The 21,921-nt window shown below is 31.5% G+C and overlaps 2 protein-coding genes across 4 annotated transcripts; one reads left to right on the top strand and one right to left on the bottom strand.

Moving 5' to 3' along the window:
- Window positions 1–3,174: 3,174 nt before the first annotated feature.
- On the bottom strand, window positions 3,175–16,439 carry LOC139485671 (histidine--tRNA ligase, cytoplasmic-like). 3 transcript variants are annotated; one of them, XM_071270304.1, is made up of 14 exons: window positions 16,285–16,433; window positions 13,439–13,544; window positions 11,093–11,182; window positions 10,560–10,679; window positions 9,863–9,958; window positions 9,251–9,376; window positions 8,615–8,722; window positions 7,783–7,881; window positions 6,817–7,038; window positions 6,145–6,217; window positions 5,436–5,617; window positions 4,783–4,899; window positions 4,286–4,432; window positions 3,175–3,855 (listed from the first exon to the last, which is right to left on the bottom strand). In XM_071270304.1, exons 2-14 carry the CDS (start codon window positions 13,514–13,516, stop codon window positions 3,760–3,762), a joined length of 1,554 nt encoding a protein of 517 aa, XP_071126405.1. In that variant the 5' UTR covers window positions 13,517–13,544; window positions 16,285–16,433; the 3' UTR covers window positions 3,175–3,759. The 3 variants fall into 3 exon arrangements, with proteins under 3 accessions (XP_071126405.1, XP_071126403.1, XP_071126404.1); XM_071270302.1 differs by lacking the exon at window positions 13,439–13,544 and having other exon boundaries at window positions 16,285–16,439; XM_071270303.1 differs by lacking the exons at window positions 13,439–13,544; window positions 16,285–16,433 and adding an exon at window positions 12,019–12,139.
- Window positions 16,440–18,188: 1,749 nt separating this feature from the next.
- LOC139487017 (uncharacterized) lies at window positions 18,189–19,003 on the top strand. The gene has a single exon (XM_071272037.1). It carries the CDS (start codon window positions 18,254–18,256, stop codon window positions 18,992–18,994), a length of 741 nt encoding a protein of 246 aa, XP_071128138.1. The 5' UTR covers window positions 18,189–18,253; the 3' UTR covers window positions 18,995–19,003.
- Window positions 19,004–21,921: the final 2,918 nt, after the last annotated feature.

Genomic DNA, 21,921 nt, shown 5'->3' with positions numbered 1-21,921 from the left:
GTCCTGACATCTTTTTTCGTCAACTTTGTTGTTGTCCAGAGCAACGAGTAAATAGATCATTGTTATTTTGACGCTTAACTATTTCGGTGTTGTTTTTAAAGCGCACTAGTGACTAACACTAAATGAATCTAAATCAATGTCATTATTACGATTACGGATATAGCAATGAACTATTTCCGTAAATAAGAAACATTAAGATTAGATTAAAATAAATGCAAATCCTTGGTTATAATAAATAAATCTCAGATAAGGTTGAAACAATTAAAAAATCTGAAATTGCATGAACAAATTAAAAGTGATTTTTATGTGATACTTTTTTAGCTGACCATTCCAATCTTGTGTAAATATGTTTTCGTGTGATGACATTTTTTTAAAACTTCAGTAATGATGGAAATTTTGTCCTGACATTTTTTATTCTATTCTCTGTCCTGCCTTTCTATTTTTTTACTCCATTCAGTCCTGCTTTTTTTTTATATAAATTGACATCCACCCTGTTTTTATAACTCAAAACTCCTGTCCTGCTTTTTTTTTTTGAAATTTCATTCTAGTAAGCCTCCCCCCCCCCCCCCCCCACAATAAAATCAAAATGAAATGGTAGCTCCCTTAAATGATGTGATTTCTTTAAATACAAGTCATGTGTAATCCTTGCATTTATTCTTTTCACCTCCATAAACCTTTTTTTGAATTACAGAATTCTTTTTCATGTAAAACAAATGCTAAAGTTTTTTCTATATGGACTGAAAATGATTTTATTCTCTAGAATTTCTTGTTAAAGTACTTCTGACATGCCTAGAAATTTACTAGGTACACATTCCATTACTTGTGACAAAACATACATCCTATATACCGGTAACCTAGGTTATTTGGACACAAATGTGTTCTGTAAATTACTTTTATAATTCGGAAATACCGCTTTTTGAATTAGTGAGCTTTAATGTAATTAATTAGCTGCCTTTATTGCTAAATTAAAACACCAGATTATATATATATTGATAGCCTGGCCTACTAACGAAAATCAGAGAAACAAAACCATATTCAGAGTTGCAGTCAGTTTCAAGTCAAAAAGGATACACATTGGTTTATGTATATGCTTTTAAAGCAACTTTGAAGCCCAGTTTTATTGGTGGAGGAAACTTGAGTACCTGGAGACCACTACAAACCTTTGTCAGAAAAATCGCAAAAAGATTAAAAGTCCAACAAGACCTGAACTCACTACCTCAGAGCCATACTAAACTAAAATATGCATATATCTTAAATATAGATTTTCTTTTCATTCTGCCTTTAAAAAGGAAATGAGATCAAGGTCAGATGAACCATGCCAGGCAGGCATGTACAGGCAACAATTCTTCCATACAACAAATATAGTTGATCTATTGCTTGTAGTTTAAGAAAAACAGACCAAAACACAAACATTTTACACTGACTGAGCAATGAAACGTGAAAATGACTTCAGGGTCAAATAAAACCTGAGCGACTGAAATATCAGAAAATATTTCCATACACCAAATATACTTGACCTATTGCATATAGTTTTAGAAAAAAAGAACTCAACTCAAAAACTTAGCTTTGACCACAGAACCATGAAAATGAGATCAAGGTCAGATGACACCTGTCAGCTAGTCATGTACACCTTACAATCATTCCATACACCAAATATAGTAGACCTATATTGCATACAGTATACATAAGAAAAACAGCAAAACACAAAAACTTAACTATAACCATTGAACCATGAAAATGAGGTCAAAGTCAGATGACACCTGCCAGTTGGACATGTATACCTTACAGTCCTTCCATACATCGAATTTCCTAGACCTATTGCTTATAGTATCTGAGATATGGACTTGACCACCAAAACTTAACCTTGTTCACTGATCCATGAAATGAGGTCAAGGACATTGGACATGTGACTGACGGAAACTTTGTAACATGAGGCATCAATATACAAAGTATGAAGCATCCATGTCTTCCACCTTCTAAAATATAAAGCTTTTAAGAAGATAGCTAACACCGCCCCCACCGGATCACTATCCTCATGTCTAGCTTTCTGCAACAAGTCGCAGACTCGACAAAAACTATTGGCTTGATGGGTGCCATTACTTTTGACTAAAATACACAAACAATACTCTTCCAGCCTTTTGTTATCCTTCCTTTTATTACTGATATGAAATGTATTCTAATTTACTCTAGAGGCCAATAAATGGTTTTGCAATATGTTGCAAAATAATTTCCAAGTATTTAACTTTTTAAAGGAACCCTTATTGTAATGCAAAATTTAGGTCTTCAGGCAATATGATTCAGTTTGGTCCAAATAAGACAAAGAAAAACATGCAAAATAAAAACTAGTGGAGCAGAAACTATTTACCGTTCCTGAGCACCTAAGTTCACCATAAGTTTTATCATAAATCTTATTTGTCAGTGTTATGTTTTATGTACAGATTGCCTTTATCTTTCTTTTTTGCCATGGTGTTGTCTGTCATTGTAGGATTGTTGGTTCCTTCTTACTTTCAATCGTGAAAAGAGAATTTAAAAATAAAAGAAAAATGTGTCCATGGAACACAGATCCGACAGGTCAATATGTGAGACTCAATGAAATAAATAGCAAATTTAGCAATTAGTTTCATCTAAAAAGGGACATAACTCAAGAATGATGAAAGTGATACCACCCAAATTCTAATTCATCTGTGTTCTGCTGTAATAAGCATTGTGTATAAGTTATATTACATTCAGTTGCACAAAAATAATTTATGATGTACAGATGGACAAGGGTAAAACTTATTCCCCTCTGGAGACACAGCGAGTGCATTAGAAAATATTGGACTGACACATGGATTATAGATGAAATAAGGAGTCTTAGGACACGACTTTTGCTTGCACTTACTACAACTGAACCTTTGTGTCAAGAGAACTAAAGCAGTATCAGCAATATTAAATGTGAAAAGGATTCCTTCTTTAATCTAAAACAACATGTAATAGTGATTTTAAAAAGACTCACTTTGTAATTATGAAATTCTAAAATTCCATTTTTGATTAGTCTTTGCTCTTATGCCAAATATTATAACTTAGCATACATAATAAAACAAGCACAATTTAAGTTCAATATTTATATGTTGGAGTTGTCACTGCACATATAATTAAATGTTTCATAGTTTTGACATTATATAAATAAAACACTTTGTTCTTATTTATTTATTCATAACTTTGTAGTTCATGAACTTAATTTCATAAAACAATGATAGTTAAAACAATTCTTTCCTTAATAATTAAATAATGTAATGGTATGCAAAAAGAAAATTCAAAAGTAACATTAAAATGCCATATACCTTAAACTTACTGAAACTTGAAAACATCTAACCGATCCAAATGTGAAAAGTAAATAAAATATCCAATCCCTTTGGGAAAATGTACAAAAGCATACCATCATTACAAGAAGTCAGATAACTGAAGATAAACTGTTTAAACAAACTATATCAACAATATTTGAGAATGCAACTGTTATTGCCATTACGATACTTTACATATCATTTTACTTTGAAGCCATTTTGTGCAAATTATCATAGACCTAACTAATATTTTCTCATACATGATTCTAAAAAGTCTGTTGTAATTAAATATTTAAAGCAAATTAAAACATTGTACAAATTCATACAATGTGGTGGGTAGTTATTTTGTATTGCACTATAACATGCACAAATTTACAATAAATGTCTGTCATGATGGAGGACAATAAATAAATAAACAATAATGTTCAGTCAGTTGTTATGAACTAGAGGCATTATTCTGTGTCTTCTGTTGTGATAACTTGGCCAACGTTGATCTAATTTCATCTACCATTTTTTCTCTTGGTACTTCCATCTGAAAAAAGAAAGTTTTCTGTTATTAATAAATGGAAAAAGGATTTATGTCAATGAGTTAGCAACCAAATAAAACTTTATATAAATGAACACTATTACAAATTTTAACATCATTGATAACTCCAGTTTAAATATTTATATCATAAGGTAGCAAATTTAACGAAAAAAATCCTTATTGAAGAAATATCCAAAGTGCCTCACAAAATTATACTTTTTCATGAACATAAGAAAACTTTTATGTCAGTGGAAGCCGATTGAGGAAAACTTGTATTTTTGTATATATTTGACTTATTTGCCTTGATAATGACGCATACAAGTCTTTAGCAAATTTATGTTTCTCTGGACAATTCAAGTTGTAGTTATTCTAAGTTGTGATCCTCAATATTGTGGTCACATGAATAATAATAAATTGACAGTATTTAGTAACAAACCTCTTCTCTTGATTCCACTATCCTTAACTTTACTATATTCTTCTCTAATTCACTAGCACCTATTATAACAGCTATAGGTATACCACTACTCTCACAATACTGGAACTGACTTAATGACTTTGGGTTCTTCTTATAAGATTGTTCAGTCTAAAATAAAGAATAAATAAGTTTCTACGGGTAATTATTGAATTCCTTTCATTATTATATTCAAATGGATTTTTCTATCCAACTTTCAGAAATTTTACAATTGATAGATGATCAAATTAAAAGATTTAATCATTTTTTATTGCACTTAAAGTTGTTGTTCAGTTTCAAACATTAGCCCTTTATCAAGATTTTTTTTCTGCTGTAGGCTGCATTAATAATTTTGTTCTTCAGATTTTTCAAGTTAGAAAAGAGTGGAAGATATCAATTCTTTTCTTTTCAAATGAATCTTATATATTAAACATACAATTTCATAAAATAACCAAACTAAAACTCTCCATAACATTACATACCTTTATATCAGCTTCCCATAATTCATTGCACAGTTTCATTCTATCTTCTAGTAGACCATTGTGAGCTGATACAACAAACACTTCTGTATCTGTCGTTCTGGTTTTTACTTTGGAAGACTATGATAAAAAAAGACAGAAAATTTAAGATTTGTTTTATTATAACAACAAATCACTAATCATATATCTTTGTACTAGGACATATCTAATTAATTTCAAAATTATCTCCCTTTAAAAATAAAACGTGTAAATTATCTCCCCTTCTGTAATTTATTTACAGTTGTTTGAAATTGTATACAAACAAAAAATTATCAAAAATAAAGAAGTATGAATGAAAAATTAGTTTTGCTTTTGATGTGCTGTTTTGATTAAAATTACAAAATATCTATCCTAATCGGCAAGAAAAAGAAACTAGCCCTTATTTCATTCTCAAATTTCCATAATACATATTAATAAACCGACACAATTTTTTTTTCGTACAGCTATTCAGAAAAACATTTTTATCAAAAAATATACATGGAACATCCCTTTTAAAGGACCTTAGAACTTTTGCACTGGTCAGATTACCCAATGAGTATACATATCTCCACAGACAAAGTGGTGATTAAATTGGGATATCTGAAGACTCTTTATATCCTCATTTTTGAAATACTCACAGTTGCTCTTGATTCCAGTATTGAGAAAACCCTTTCAATACCAATACTGACACCAACACAGGGTACCTTCCTTCCTTTGGGATCAAACATACCAACCAGACCATCATATCGTCCTCCACCAGCTACACTACCTACACTCACACTCTCCTCATCTGAACCAGCAGATGGTTTGTGTGCAAAACCTGGCAAATGTAAAGATGAGGTAGATAAAAGAGGGGGATAGGACCTTTATCAGGACTCCGGGATCAGGTGTTTTTAAGCTTTTTACATCAATTGATCCCAAATACATTTAAAGACAGAAATTATTAGTATTCAAAGTAAGAAGACAAACTTATTTTAATTCACTTCTCCAATCAAATAACATTTTTCATATATCTGTTAAAATATTCTAAATTCAAAAAATCAAGGATGTATCTTCATAAGAGGCTATGCTTATGTTCAGCAACCTGTGAAATCTTAATTGTCAAGACCGTTTTTTTTTTTTTTTTTTTATATATTTGAGAGAAACAAACCACATAATAATGAATTTGTTCACTAAGTTGCAAATTGATGTGACCACAAATTCCAGGTAAACTAAATTAAACACATTTTTTTTCCAGAAAAGATCAGAAGGACTGACAAATGTATGAATACAATTACATATACTGGAAAATATAATGCACTCCTTTTAATATAGGTCAGGAACAAGATCTGAAATAGTTTTACTAACCTTGTAGAACAGCTTCATAAATAACACCTGTATAATAATCTAATCCTCTGGCCAAACTTAAATCAAAAGATACCTGTAATGTACAAAAGATTTATTTGATCAAAATGTCTTGTGCTGACTTCAAGATATTTAAAAATGCACAGAAGTAGAGAAACTGCCATTCAAATTTTTTGGAATTCCATTAAGTTTCATGAAGTCATTGTAATTCAAATACTTTAACCAACATGACTAATTTTTTATCCAAAATAGCTTTTTCTTTTTTCATTCTGTTATATAGATATTAAAGCAGACAAATATGAAATTGAAACCTAAATAAACCATTTTTGAAATTTTTACTGACATCAAATATCTGGTTGTAGGACAATTCTATTTTTTCTACCAACAAATTAAATATCTGGTTTAGGACAATTCTTTTTTTTTCTCCCCACAAATTAAATATCTGGTTTAGGACAATTCTATTTTTTCTACCCACATTCTGTTTTTTCTAACCACAAATTAAATATCTGGTTTAGGACAATTCTGTTTTTTCTAACCACAAATTAAATATCTGGTTTAGGACAATTCTGTTTTTTCTAACCACAAATTAAATATCTGGTTTAGGACAATTCTGTTTTTTTCTACCCATAAAAAAAAATATAATTAGTACATCACCATGAAAATAAAAATTCTCACCTTGTCTAAAATGCCAAATAAATCACAATATTTCAATAACAATTTCAGATCTTGTAATCCCTCTACTGCAGATTTCTGTTTTTTGAGGTCTTCATCAGTCAGTAAGGCTTCTATTAAATCTAGTCCACCTTTTAATTTAACATAGGTACCGATTCTGTCAGCTGCTGCTGGGTCTAAAAACTTCTCGTCTATCATTTCAGATCTGACATCATCCCAGAATGTCTGGAATAAATATTCAACAAAATATAATCATTCATTACTAAACACTCAAGATTTTCAATTTTATATATATTTTTTTCCAGCGTTTTATGCTTTTTGCCTTTGATCCTACTTCCTAATATTTTTTTGGATTGAAGACAGGACGTGCGAAGGTCATAGCTATTTTGAAAAACATGTTATTTTTCAAGACCATCTGCATCAATCAATCATTCTAATGCAACATCGTTTGTAACGCTCATTTTAATATCATATCATCACCAATTTTCATGGCATCAATTCCCAATTGATGTTTTGAAAATGTATCCCCAAGCACAGAAGACATATGACAGACTTTAAATGTATCATTTGTTGTTGATTTCTGTCAGTTTCATTAGAATGGAGACTAGATTATTGTATTTAAAACTCAATTGGTGATTTGATAGTAGCAAAATACCCGTTTACTGGCTCTGCTAACATGTCACTAGTAAACTTAATTTCATTCATCAAAACACCAATTGATGCCATTGGAGCTTAATATATAATACAGTAATCTCCTAAATGAAATGCATGCAACATTTTTCATTCCTTGAACAACAAATTTAAAGGTTTTGAACTTTTATATTCTATCCAGAGAAATATATAGTTAAAGACTTATCTGCCATATTTATGCATTTCTTACATTATGATATAAAATGCCATGTGAACGCAAATGGTCCGTAACTGTATCCGATACTTAACCAATGAAGTCTTCAGTTATGGAATATTTACCTTATCCAATTTATCTACAGAGGAACAAATTGTTCTAAATTTATCATCAGGTACTCCACATGCTGCAAACATACCATCTAATAACTTTCTGTGATTAACCTGAAAAAATACAACATATTCACTATTGTCTTAACATTGAATGCTCCCTTAAAAGATGGAAAGTTGGTCAATTGATCATTCATAATCCTTTATTTTAACTTTGACAATTCTTTGTTTTTAAGATGTAATGTTGCTAAGAACATGTTGGGTTTTTTAAACTTTTTTCTCTTTGCAACACTCCTCAAGTTTCTGTATGTTTATTCAACTTGTTTTAGCTGTTCAATGTTCTTTTTTTTTTTAAATTATAACTTTTTAATTTATATAATGTAGCTGTTACCAATGAATATTATTACGGTAATATCAATAAACATAACCAAATTTTGCTACAACAGGACATAGAATACTTTGATTCATGCCAAGCATAATAATTTATATCCCAAAACGCTCTTCTTAAGGTGGTACCCAACACCTTCACTAAAATTAATTTGGCTCGTTTAAATTTCATAAAATTTTGACAAATAATTTACTTTGACCATTTGACAAAAGTATCAAAATTTTAGAAATTTCAACCAACCACTTTATCAGAAAAATTACACTAGTTATATAGCAGTTTGACAAACACTAATTTTGATCATTGAGAAGCTTAATATTGTCTTCACAATGCAACATAATTAAAACGTTTAGCTGATTTAACAGAGTTATCTCCCTGTAGTGTTAGGTACCACCTTAAGTAGCTGGAAGTCTCTAATTTCACCATTTATTTCTCTTAACTTTCTTGTTTAGGAAAATTTACCTTCACAACAAAATCTCCCAGTTCTAATTTGGTTAAAATTTCTACAACCAGTTTTACACATTCTGCGTCAGGTATCATGGCGTCATACTGTCCGGCTATGTCAAAATCCTGTCAAGAGAAAATATTCTGTTTATCTAAACATAATATTCAAGGAACATGTAACCTTTGCTGATACTATATAAAATAAGTAGACTTATTTCATAATTACATAAAATGTGTGTTAATATCTCCTGTAGGTGGTTTGTAAGAATCAAGAATATTGCTATGAAGAGGTAGTTTTAGCTTGATACTCAATTTAATCCCCATGTGAAAATAATAACCTAATGAAATATCCACATTAAAAGTATCTGAAAGAATAAGTTAACTACTGTTTAAATGTTTGTAGCATCTGATTTTTTTTTACAATACAACTGAATTGGAAAATGAAAACAAATGAGATATCAATTTAGTTTCAAACCAATAAAAGATATTAATTTTTGTTTAAACAAAAAAGACATGATAGAAAAACCATTAATAGGTTTTAATAAACTCTATATAGAACTGTTCAGTTGTACGAAAATTAGTGAACACATACATGAATGACTATTGACAATCTATTACAAAATGTATTCAAGGTTAATAGTGCCTGGTACTTACACACTGGTAGAATTCCCTAAATCTTCCTCTTGTCATGGCAGGATTATCTCGTCTGTATACTTTAGCTATGTGATATCGTTTTATATTGGTTATTTTATTCATGGCTAAATATCTTGCAAATGGTACCTTATAAGAGTTAAGGAAACTTTTCTTTGAAAAAATAAAGTAATTGGAAACCAATCTAATAGATATGCATAATGAGTCTCTTCTCAATTTAAATTATTTTTTCTTCAATTTATGAAAATGGTCTATAACACATGCTGTAATATATCCTGTAAAGAAATACATCCAAAAGTCAACATAATGTGCTTGTCCCAAGTAAGAGCCTGTAGTTATTGGTTCATGTCTGTCATATTTGTTTTTTTTTGATAAATGGCTTTTCATATTAAATAAGCGTGTTATTTTTCTCATTTGGATTTATTCATTTTTTTTTTTAATCTGGGCCCTATAAAGCCTACTGCACAGTTCTAATTTTTGAAGGCTGTACAACCTTATAATTGCACACCAGTGGACAGTTGTCTGATTGGCAATCATATCACACCTCATTATTTTTTGCTCGTATAATTTCCTTCATATATAAGTATAACAATTGGAATATAACATAAAGGATACTGTTAGATCATATCTTAGAGATAATAATTCACCACCCTGATCTTGTAAATCATAGATCAACTTTGAATCTTCTCCATATTTTCCTTTCAGTGTTTCCTAAAAATACACAATTTTATATTGATATTCAAACAAGAATACATGTGTTGTCTTGTGGAGCATACCCCCCACTTGTAATTCAAATATTTATCATACATTATAACTTATAACTTTGAGCTCATAACCAAATATGAAATCATTGTATTGAGGAGTAATGGAAAAATATATGACAAAAGTAATTTCATTCAAAATATTGAAAAATAAGAGACATTGGTAAATGGAAGTGGGTGTCTAAATAACTTCATGGAAATTTGATGTTTCTAATACAAATAATTTGTTAACATAATTAATAAACATGATAAAGCATGTATAAAAGTAGTTAACAACCTAAATAACTCTTAGCTATAAATACAGTTATATTACAAATCAAAAGAAAAATATTTTTACACTTTTTTAGAAGCAATGTTTTCCCTCGACCAAGTTATTTTTCATAAACAATGCTTTAATACAATGTACCAAATTCGCAAATGATATAAATGATGGAGACATAAATTGATTTTGAGAAAAAAATATAATTTTAATCATTTGTTATCATGACAATTATCCGATCAAACTGCGACATTTTTCATAGTGGTGGAATTAATACTCAAATAAAACTTACTCTTAGTTCAAATACAGGTGTGTCTATAGTTTCTGCTCCGTGACGCTTGAAACAACCAATTATTGTCTTGAATGCCCCCTCCCTTATGGACATCTGTTCCGGGTTGTAATCTTTTGTTCCCTGTGATATATAAAATAACATGAAGGAAATGTCTGAATAAATAAATAGTTCCAATATATATGTTCATGCTGATCAGCTAAAGAACCAAGGCTGAAATTTTACAATATATTAAGCAAAACAAACAACAATCTAATGTATTGTGTGTAAAGGTTTTTGCTATGAACTTATGACTCCAGGATTCTTATGAAAACGATAAAAAACATTCTGTATTTACTGGAATCAAAAGACTATTTTGAATTTCAAATGAAGACAAGTTGATTAATCAAATGCACAAAGATTTAGTGACAATTATACCATAATATCTCCTTCATGTCCTTATTTCTTATATTATGTAACAGCTGAACATGTCTCTAATACAGGTTATAGCTAATAATACATTATTTTCTTGAAATAAATTACTATTTATTTTTTACCTTCGGACATTTTAATACAAATTTTCCCTTTCCAGGATCTTCACCCAACTGTGCCTTTAATTCTAATAGCTTAGCTACTTCATCTTTCACCTGTAAATAAAAACAAATATTAATTCAAAAACAATTTGATGAATTTAAACAATGTACACATAAAATCAAAACAAAGTCTTCAGTGAAAATAATAGCCTCTCTGTCTATTAAAAACTTTGAATAAGCTCTCACAGCGATATAGCCTTTTTGTACTTATGCGGTATAAAGCAAACCAACCAATCAATCATCTATCAAAAATATTATTTTTGCAACTGTCATAAATATTACCAGACTTTTGTTCCAATGCGTTTTAACCATTTTGATCATAGTGCTATGTATGTAAGTGTTCTGTTTACTCATGTTAAATTGTAAAGATATTCATAGATTTTCCATTATCTATAAAATCACGATCATTATAGTACACACACATGATGCAATAAGTACTTAAATTAAAATGTCACTTTGTCTGATGTCATGCCATATCTATAGAACGTCAGACAAGGGTTGTATGCCGTCATTTCAAGTGCAAACATAATTTTCACCCATCCAAAAATAAAATCTTTCAACTACCTCTTCCATTTTTTAAAAAAATATAAGAATTAAAAAATAAAGTTCAATTTTCATGAGGTTTACGGCAACCAAACATGGTTAAGACTTCAACTGAAGTCAAAAGCATTCAATTAACTTGTACTTCTATGTAAATTTTCTCCAAATAATTTATATCATCGATCATGGCCACAGAAGGCAAGATGGCCGACAAATAGTTTAAAAAAAAAATACCCACATTAAAAACAAATTTCATTTTACACTTTTCAAAGAAATGTCAATAGATAGTAAGCATGGTAAGAGAGAAATTCTGATGCAATCTCAAACTTTTGAAAAGAATCCAACATTACCTCTGAACCTGACAATGTTACTACAACACGTTTATGTATATCTCCACTCCCTTTTACTTTTTCTATAGCTTCACGCTGAGTTTCAACATCCATATTTTTTTCTTATATTAATTCCAGTTAAATTTTCTCATTATTTTGTGAATTCCATATTAAAATGAGGTCACGGAATTGTCATACAATTTGAAAGATAAGGTTTAATTCATGAGTGACAAAATGAGGTTATCAGTGCTTTACATGAATCTTGTGTATGACAAAAGTGTATAATGGACTTTTAAGAGCATGAATGTTACAATTCTTGCATGCACAGATTTACAAAGTGTCAAATTCATCAAGTTCAAAAGTAGGTGGCTCAATTTCTAATTGACAAAACTTTGAAGATTCAAAAGAAACTTTTGTTCATACATTTTTGTACATACATAACATATACATGATATATGTGAATACATATATGCAGGACATTTTTTTTTTATCATAATTGTATCCCTCATCAACAGTCTCCCCTTTCAGGCTTTATATGAACATTATAAATGGTGGTCATGATGATAGAGAAACTACAGAAATACATGAAACTTCTCTTGAATAAGTTTTTATTAAGAAATTTCATACATTCCATATAGTCTGAAACAATTATCGGATTTTCAAATTTGCTATTCCTACATGTAAAATGACAAAGCCTTCAAACTTTAACTTTCACTTGCATAAGAGGATAGTGAAACTGGTCTTGAACTTTGAGCCCTTTAATAGTACACATATTCGAGTGGAAAATCTTTTGAGATGTGAAATTTCTTCACATTTCTTAAATACCGTAGTTGAAAATTTAGTATTCCAAATCAGTAAAGCTTAATTGTGAAAGTAAAAGACTAGAGCATGTAAAGACACTTTGTGCACTACATGTATTGCAAAAGTAAAATCCTTATATAGCTTATATAGCTTAAATGTTAAAATTATGATAAAAATAAACTGTTTAAGTTTAAGCATGTTAAGATAAGGAACTTTCATGATAAAGTCCAATTCACAACTACACACACATAAACTATACACACATAAACAATCTGTTGAAATCCCATGACTTTAGTCCTATTCATATCTCACATTTCAAACATGGACCAATTCAGAGAGGAGATTTAAGTTTTAAATTTAGACAGATAAAAATCGATTTTTTTCTTCTTTCCAGATCAAATAAATGACTGTATATTTCAAAATGTGTGCATGCATTTGCTATTGTGATTGTTTAATAATCGATACAAATGCTAGAAAATTCATTGCAATTTCAGGACATGCTTAGTTTTTCTATGGCCTTACTGGGGCAATTTTTGGCATTATAAAAACAGCAAAAATTTCTGAATTCAGAATAAATTGAGTCAAAGAAATATTTCTGCATTTCTGAATTGGTGCATGTTATATTGGATTAGTTACTGACCTGGCATAGATGACGTAGTGAGCATTTGTTGGACCATTTCTGCAATACTTTAAGGTGGAATTTACAAATAGGAAACATGACTTGTAGTGACTGCTTCTCAGCAAATCTGGTAAATATAATGAACCAATTCAGAAACACAGAATTATGGGAAATTTAAGTTTTGGTGATACAATTTATCATGATTATCATGTTTATTGTTAAATGCAGATTAAACTGATTTGTTTGAAATTGTATTTAAATCCCCTTTTTATTTATATGAAATGATCCTTTTGTAATAAATGACATCTTAATTTACACCTTTTTTCACCTGTTTCATTCTATTCTAACATTGTATTCTGCCTCTGTCATGTCTGTGGTCTCTATCTGCTAGAGGGACACATATGTGTCTACATGATTGTGTAAGACATGTCACATATTTCAATATTTTCTAAATTACACAAGCACCTGTTCATTATTGTACATGTCATGCATGTGTCCCTTTCAAATAAAGCACTGAAAATTATACAGTGTAATCTTTTTATATATATTTGGTCTCACATATGACTTCATAAGGGTGTGATCAGGGTTCTCAAAGACTTGTGTAATATTAAATTTACCATGTTTACTCAAACGTTCAGTTTTTCATGAGGTTTTTTTTTCTTTAAATTTGAACAGGAACTCTCAGTTTCTCACCATGCTCACTTGGGCAATATTCTTCAAACATAAAATGGGTAACCAAAAGTTAGTTCTAGTACCATATGATAAGACTAGGACTTCAATTCCTCTTAGAAACATAAAAATGGGTTACAAGTATGTTTATTTTAAAATAGCAGGAAATATAAATGCAATGTGACGATCAGTGCACTAGAATGGGGACATGATTAGAATTCCCTTTTGAATAATGGCTGGATCTACACTTTAATTGTCTGAAGAAATCAGTCTGTGGTTTCTAGTCAACAGTTTTATTATTGAAATACTTGACATGTGACAGCTAGCAGTAGAAACTCTGAATGGATGAAGACATTTATCTTTCAATCAGTTTATTTGAAGTCTGGAGCTGGCATGTCAGTTAAATGCTAGTAGTCTGTTGTTATTTATGTATTATTGTCATTTTGTTTATTTTCTTTGGTTACATCTTCTGACATCAGACTTGGACTTCTCTTGAACTGAATTTTAATGTGCGTATCGTTGTGCGTTTACTTTTCTACATTGACTAGAGGTTTAGGGGGAGGGTTGAGATCTCATAAACATGTTCAACCCCGCCGCATTTTCGCACCTGTCCCAAGTCAGGAGCCTCTGGCCTTTGTTAGTCTTGTATTATTTTTAGCTTCTTGTGTACAATTTGGAGTTTAGTATGGCGTTCATTATCACTAACCTAGTAATATATATTTGTTTAAGGGCCAGCTGAAGGACGACTCTGGGTGCGGGAATTTCTCGCAGCATTGAAGACCTATTGGTGACCTTCTGTTGTTGTCTGTTTTAAGGTCGGGTTGTTGTCTCTTTGACACATTCCCCATTTCCATTCTCGATTTAATTTGTCAGATTTGTGCAGTACTCTTTACCATTTAGATCTTTTGGTAAATACAACTGTTCAAAGGGGGGTCAGACCTATAATCAGACAGTCCTATAATCCGACAGTACTGTAGTCCGACAGTCCTATAATCCGACAGACCGATAGTCAGACAGTCCTATAATCCGACAGCCCGATAGTCCGACAGTCCTATAATCCGACAGCCCGATAGTCCAACATACAGTCACTTGTCTGTGAATAAAGACATGGAACGATTGTAAATTATTTTTTTTTTACACAAAAAAACATGTGTCAAATCGATCAGCATGACGTCGTCATACCTGTAAAACTGACCCGTATCCTGCGGGTGTAACCTGAGAAAAATAGATAACCCGGGAATTTTGAAAATGACCGGTTTTCACCTGGATTCAAAGCCTTCAGACTGATATCATCATGATATTAAAGCGATTGCAGTACCTGTAAATTCGTATTTTTCCTTGGACAAGAAGTTCTACTATAGCTGTGTAAACTCAAATTAACTGACCCATTTCACTTTCAGTGCATGGCTTCACTTGACAGCTTGTGTCAAACACACTGTTGATTAACGGACTGTCGGATTATCGGACCGTCAGACTATCGAACTGTCAAACTACTGGACTGTTGGATTTTAGGGGTGTCGGATTATAGCTACGCTCCCGTTCAAAGTGTGACAAGTTCTGATTTTAACTGCAAAACTGTTCAGACATTTTGGTTGATTTTATTCAAATCAAGGATATAAAAAAAGTTGGAACTCTGACATGTCAGTTCTGTACCATATTTTGGTTACAGATTTATATGGGGACGAAGTCCCCAATAACAGTAGAAAATTCAATAAAAAAAAAAATTCGGGAAAATTTCCCGAATTTTTCATTGTACTAATGAACTCAAATTCGTTTATTTTTTTTTATGTCATGTTTTGAAATCCCGGACCTGCGCCGAAATGTACAATATACTTCCTTTTTCCGGTCTCGTTTGTATGAAACTTTGAGTAAAATATATATTTATCAGTCTAGTATAAAATAGGAAGAAACGCGCAATATCAATTTCATTTTTAATAATTCCTTGATATGAAAAAACGTTACCTAATGATAGCGTTTCTTTGTTTACATTGCATATGACGTCATAATTTAAATAACGTCACAACTAAAATCCCTAACAACAGAACCAAACTCGGAAACGTTACGGTATTACCGTTTCTTTTTTTTTTTGACAAATAATTAAGTTACAAAAAAATAATTCATACAGACTTCGTCCCCATTTACAGGTAATGCCTGCCTCATATTATTGTATCAATTATTCCAAATTAATGGTAGTTAACCTGCTGTGCTTCAGCTTTATCAATCTTTAACTGTCTAACTCTTTCTCCTTGTAAACGAATCTGTTCTTGCAACTTTTCTCGGGAAGTGTCACCGTCCATGCCGCTGATGCAACTATGATGTATAAAGAAGAAAATCGATTACCGGAAGTGGATATGAAATGGTATATACAACGACCAAACACACAAATAACAACCAGTAAAGAACTCATAAACTCATCATAGATACCAGGACTAAATTTAGTATATTATACGCCAGACGCGCGTTTTGTCTACAAAAGACTCATCAGTGACGCTCGAATCCAAAAAAGTTAAAAAAAGGCCAAATAAAGTACGAAGTTGAAGAGCATTGAGAACCAAAATTCCTAAAGTTTTGCCAAATACAGCTAAGGTAATCTATGCCTGAGTATTTCAAAAAATTCAAAAATTTGTAAACAGTAAATTTATAAATATAACCATATCAATGAAAATTCATGTCAACAAAAAAAGTGCTGACTACCGGGCTTGTCACACCCTCGGGAAAATAAATCTCCACCAGCAGTGGCATCGACCCAGTGGTTGTAAATAAACTCATCATAGATACCAGGACTAAATTCAGCCCGGTATATACGCCAGACGCGCGTTTCGTCTACAAAAGACTCATCAGTGACGCTCGAATCCAAAAAAGTTAAAAAGGCCAAATAAAAGTAGAATTTACCTATTTACCTATTTATAATTCAACAAAAGCAATTAATAAATCATTCCCGGTGATATGACAAAACAATAAATATAAACAATATTAATGGTAAATTGAAAAGTTCGTTTATTGAAATATTAATAAAACGTCTTTAACTAAAATAAGTGTATTATTAAGAATTAAACTAAAGAATACAGAAGTTGGAACGTGGAAACTGTAAATTCAACTATTCAACAACACATTAAAAAGTAAGAATAACTCTTTGTAAAAGTATATATAAGTATAATATACAAATTATGAAATAATGATATCGAATATGAGTGAAATTAGATTTCTAGAAATTAGAAACTACGGACGACGAAAGACGACGGACACCAATTCAGGAGAAAAGCTCACTTCGCCCTTCTGGTCACGAGAGATAAAAAGTAATTACGAACCAGGTTTAAGTACTCTCAGCATTTGAAAACCATGATTTTAATATGACGTGCTTCTTTCGCTTTGTGAACAAACCCATGCTCTAATTAATCCACTAAAAATTTGTTTGCACATGCGTGTATTGACTACTTCAAAATGCAGAATTTTATCAATTAAATTGTCATGCATTTAATATATTTCCTTACTTTAAAACACTGTCAAACTCTTAAATGGTGCACATGATGATACTAATTAACTGTAATGTGTTGCATTCCGAAATTGACACATTTGACCTAGAAACGACAACCGTGCATGCTGAGTGGCTGTTCAAACTCCTCCCTTTGAAAAAATCACAGTGCCAGCCGTTTGCTTCTTTACAAACATAAAAGGGAGGTTCACGGAAGAGTCTACCCAAACGCTTGAACAGTATATATTTTTTTTAAATAATTTAAACAAAACAAAACCGGCGTGATCTGACATGAAAACCCATTTCTCCTAATAACGAAAAAACATGCCTTTGTTCTGGTTTCCACTTTTTCTTCTACAGATCTGATCTCTTGCAGTTTTAGCAGCGAAACTATAAACAGGAATTTAAAAAAAATCCCAAATCATGAATCAAAATTTACAAACAATTATAAAATAAACTAGTGTAACACCAAAGATCTGTTACAAAAAAAATAAATAATTAAAAAACTAATAAAATTAACCTCCACCACGATTTATCTGTATATCTAGAATAGTAGGTTAAGTGATAAAAAGTAAAAATGCTTGCCGTACAAAGTTACTCTCCGTATGTTTTCGTGGTTATCACCGCCATTTGTTTTTCATATTAGAATGGACTAAAATGTAACTTGCCGGCTTAGTGCCATTTATTTACAAATCATGACTAAGGAGAGATTTATATACTTGTTGAAAGACACACAATTGAACAAGGTTCCATTTATTGGAGATCATAAGTTCAAATTAACAAAAGATATCGCAAAATTTGGTGTTAGAAATTTGAAAGGAGGACATACTAGGCGACCGGAAGTAGCTGGTGCAAAAATGTATGGTGAGCAAGAAGTGACAAAATATATAGCAAATGAACGAAACACTGCAATACAAAGGGATATGACTTTTTATGCTTTGAATCTTTTGAATTTTTCGTCTATAGGAAACAGAAAAGAAATATTTCTTGATATCGGATGTGGTAATGGTGTTTCATCACAAATAATTGAAGCAAAAGGGCACATGGTTATAGGTGTAGACATTAGTCAAAGTCTTCTTGCACATGCTAAATGGAACACATCATTGAACGATTTTGTACAATTAGACGTTTCTACTGGAGTAAACTTTCGATCTGAAATATTTAAATATGCTATTAGTGTTTCAGTTTTACAGTGGTTCATAAAAGAACATTACTTACTTAATCTTTTTCGGACTCTGCAGTTTATTCTTGAAAAGAACGGTAAAGCAGTGTTTCAATTTTACCCGAGAGTTGTTACTGATCTGGATTTAACTTTAAGTTGTGCTGAAAAATTCTTTAACGGATTTCTGGTCAGTGATTTTCCAAGTGCCAACAGAGGAGTAAAACTCTTTTTATATTTGACAAATAATTCAAAAGTACGACCATATGATAGTTAACGGTTGCAATTTCCAAAGTTTACAATTTAAATTTAGATTATAATTAAAATATCCTAATAAATAATGATTTTTTTTATTGATTTAGAATTTGGGTGATACAAGTAGCCGAGTTTTTAAAGCTATAGTCATCAACTTCTGAAATCACAGATATACATGTATATTGCTATTTACAATGATTTATGAATGTATAGACGTATTTGTGTGGTTCGTGGTGTTGCTCATGCAGTCTTTAGTTTCCTATGTTTATGTTTTGTATTCTGTTTTTTGTTTCCGTCTTTTCTTTGTTGCCATAGTGTTGTCACGGTTTATTTTCGACTGATGCGTTTGAAAGTCCCTTTGGTATCTTTAGCCTCTCGAAAGAGGAAAAAGTGTAGGAGGGAATTCGAAGTATTAAATTAAGTTTATGTCATTTAAAAAACAACAACATCGAGTTAAAAAAATTATTGTGAAAACGAATGTTATTGAAGAAAATTGTTGTACATAGCAAAAACCATGCCAACTCTTCACAATGTACTACCCCTTTGCTCTATGGTCGGGTTGTTATCTCTTTGACACATTCCCCATTTCAATTCTCAATTTCAACCCAAATAAATAACCATTTTTTCCATCCTGCGTTCAGTTATCTTTCACTACGATCAGAAATTTGATAAAAAATTTACAAACCAAGCTATAATATTCTTATAAGTAATGGTTTATTACTTTTAATTTTGACAGTATTTAATCCACTTTTGTTACCATGTTTGATAAAGAGTATATCTGATTTAAAAAGACTCAATGATATTCAATAGGTGACTTTTCAATAGTGTCATGGTGAGATTGCAGTTTTACACCAGGCGATGATCAAACATCTACATGAGATTATCTCCCCTAGCCTTGGATAATGATCTACACTAGTCCCCTCCTCTGGAAGACTAAGAGAAGAAAGAATCATGATCCATGACCCAAATGTCATCTAGGAACATACTTGAATGTGTATTCTATAAATTATTACGATAAATACAGTTGCAGCTATAATTTATATCATCGGGCCGAAATGAAATGAAACTATGGAGGTTACCAATGATTATTCAACACTGTAATTAGATCTTTGAGTATTGTTTTTATTGGTATTAATTAGGGCCCCGCCAAAGGCGGGTCGCCCTATAGTGATCAGTCTGTCCGTCCGTCCGTCCGTCCGTAACACTTTAACTTTGTGTCCGCTCCATATCTAGAGAACCATTATGATTTCATACTTTATACTTTACATGTTTATTAACCAACACCAGAGGGCGTGTCATGATGTATATACAACTTCCTAGGTCAAAGGTCAAGGTAAAAAAACTTTGGTTTCAGTTGACAACCCTGTGTCCTGTGGTGAAGATCGTGTCCGCTCTATATCTTGAGAACCGTTATGATTTCAAAGTTTATACTTGACATGTATATGAACCAACACCAGAGGGTGTGTCATAATTTATGAACGACTGCCTAGGGCAAAGTTCAAGGTCAAAAACTTTGGTTTCAGTTGACAACCCCATGTCCTATGGTAAAGATTGTGTCCGCTCTATATCTTGAGAACCGTTATCATTTTAAAGTTTATACCTGAAATGTATATAAACAAATATCAGAGGGTATGTCTTAATTTATGTACAACTTCCTAGTTCAAAGGTCAAGGTCAAAAACTTTGGTTTCAGTTGACAACCCCATGTCCTATGGTAAAGATCGTGTCCGCTCTATATCTTCAGAACCGTTATCATTTCAAAGTTTATACTTGACATGTATATAAACCAACACCAAAGGGTGTGTCATAATTTATGTGCAACTTCCTAGGTCAAAGGTCAAGGTCAAAAACTTTGGTTTCAGCTGACAACCCAATGTCCTATGGTAAAGATTGTGTCCGCTCTATATCTTGAGAACCGTTATCATTTCAAAGTTTATACTTGACATGTTTATAAACCAACACCAAAGGGTGTGTCATAATTTGTTTACAAATTCCTAGGTCAAAGGTCAAGGTCAAAAACTTTGATTTCAGTTGACAAACCCATGTCCTATGGTAAAGATACAATTTTTTAATGCACATTATTCACAGCGGGGCACACAGAGATGGCTCCCATCTCAATGATATCTAGTTTTTATTATTTTTATCAGTAAATTAAAGGCAAACTAAATATAATTGTTATGTATACATATGCAATTCCATGGATCTACAAACAGTCTGTTATTGGCTTTGAACTAGCTTTTATTAACCGCGATTACTCTTAGATCTGTACTTAGTGTCTTTTTGTTGTTGGGATGTACAAGTACCCTGCCACGTTCACTCTGTTTGATGAGTTAAGTCTTTTTCAACTGACTTTTATAGTTCGTTCTTATGTTGTACTGTTACACCACTGTCCCAGATTAGGGGAGGGTAGGGATCCCGCTTACAAGTTTCAACTCACCAGATTATGTATGTATATTCAAGAGTTAAAATTATTCCTCAGTAAAGGACCTAAATATCGTCCCCCGTCAATTATTAATTGAAATGAGTGTCGTAATATCATCCACGACTCACTCCGTACTTACTGTTTGAACTGGATAAAGCGGAAAAAAGCTGACAAAAATCTTTGGACTCTTTTTTTAATTCTGTAATGAACATAGTTGATATACGTATTCAACATTTTAAAGAACATTTTACTCCTAACAATAACCACAATAAACAAATTTGTTTTTGTCCCGGACGATAAAGCTGGTAATAATATTATTAGTGTTTGACGTAAATTTTACATTGAGGTTCTGCAAAAAGAAATCACCAATTCACCAACATTCCAACTCACTCCATTTTCAGAAAACGACATCTGTAACAAACATAAACTTTTAGCTACCGCTTTACAAGCAGAACCAAATGCAATGAAAGTCCCAACTATGTATTGGCTTCCGAAGCTACACAAAACCCCTTACAAATATAGATTTAT

This window comes from Mytilus edulis, chromosome 8 (assembly GCF_963676685.1).
Source record: "Mytilus edulis chromosome 8, xbMytEdul2.2, whole genome shotgun sequence".
NCBI lineage: Eukaryota > Metazoa > Mollusca > Bivalvia > Mytilida > Mytilidae > Mytilus > Mytilus edulis.
Note: the sequence above shows the minus strand (reverse complement) of the source record. Positions and strands in the feature narration are given on the sequence as shown.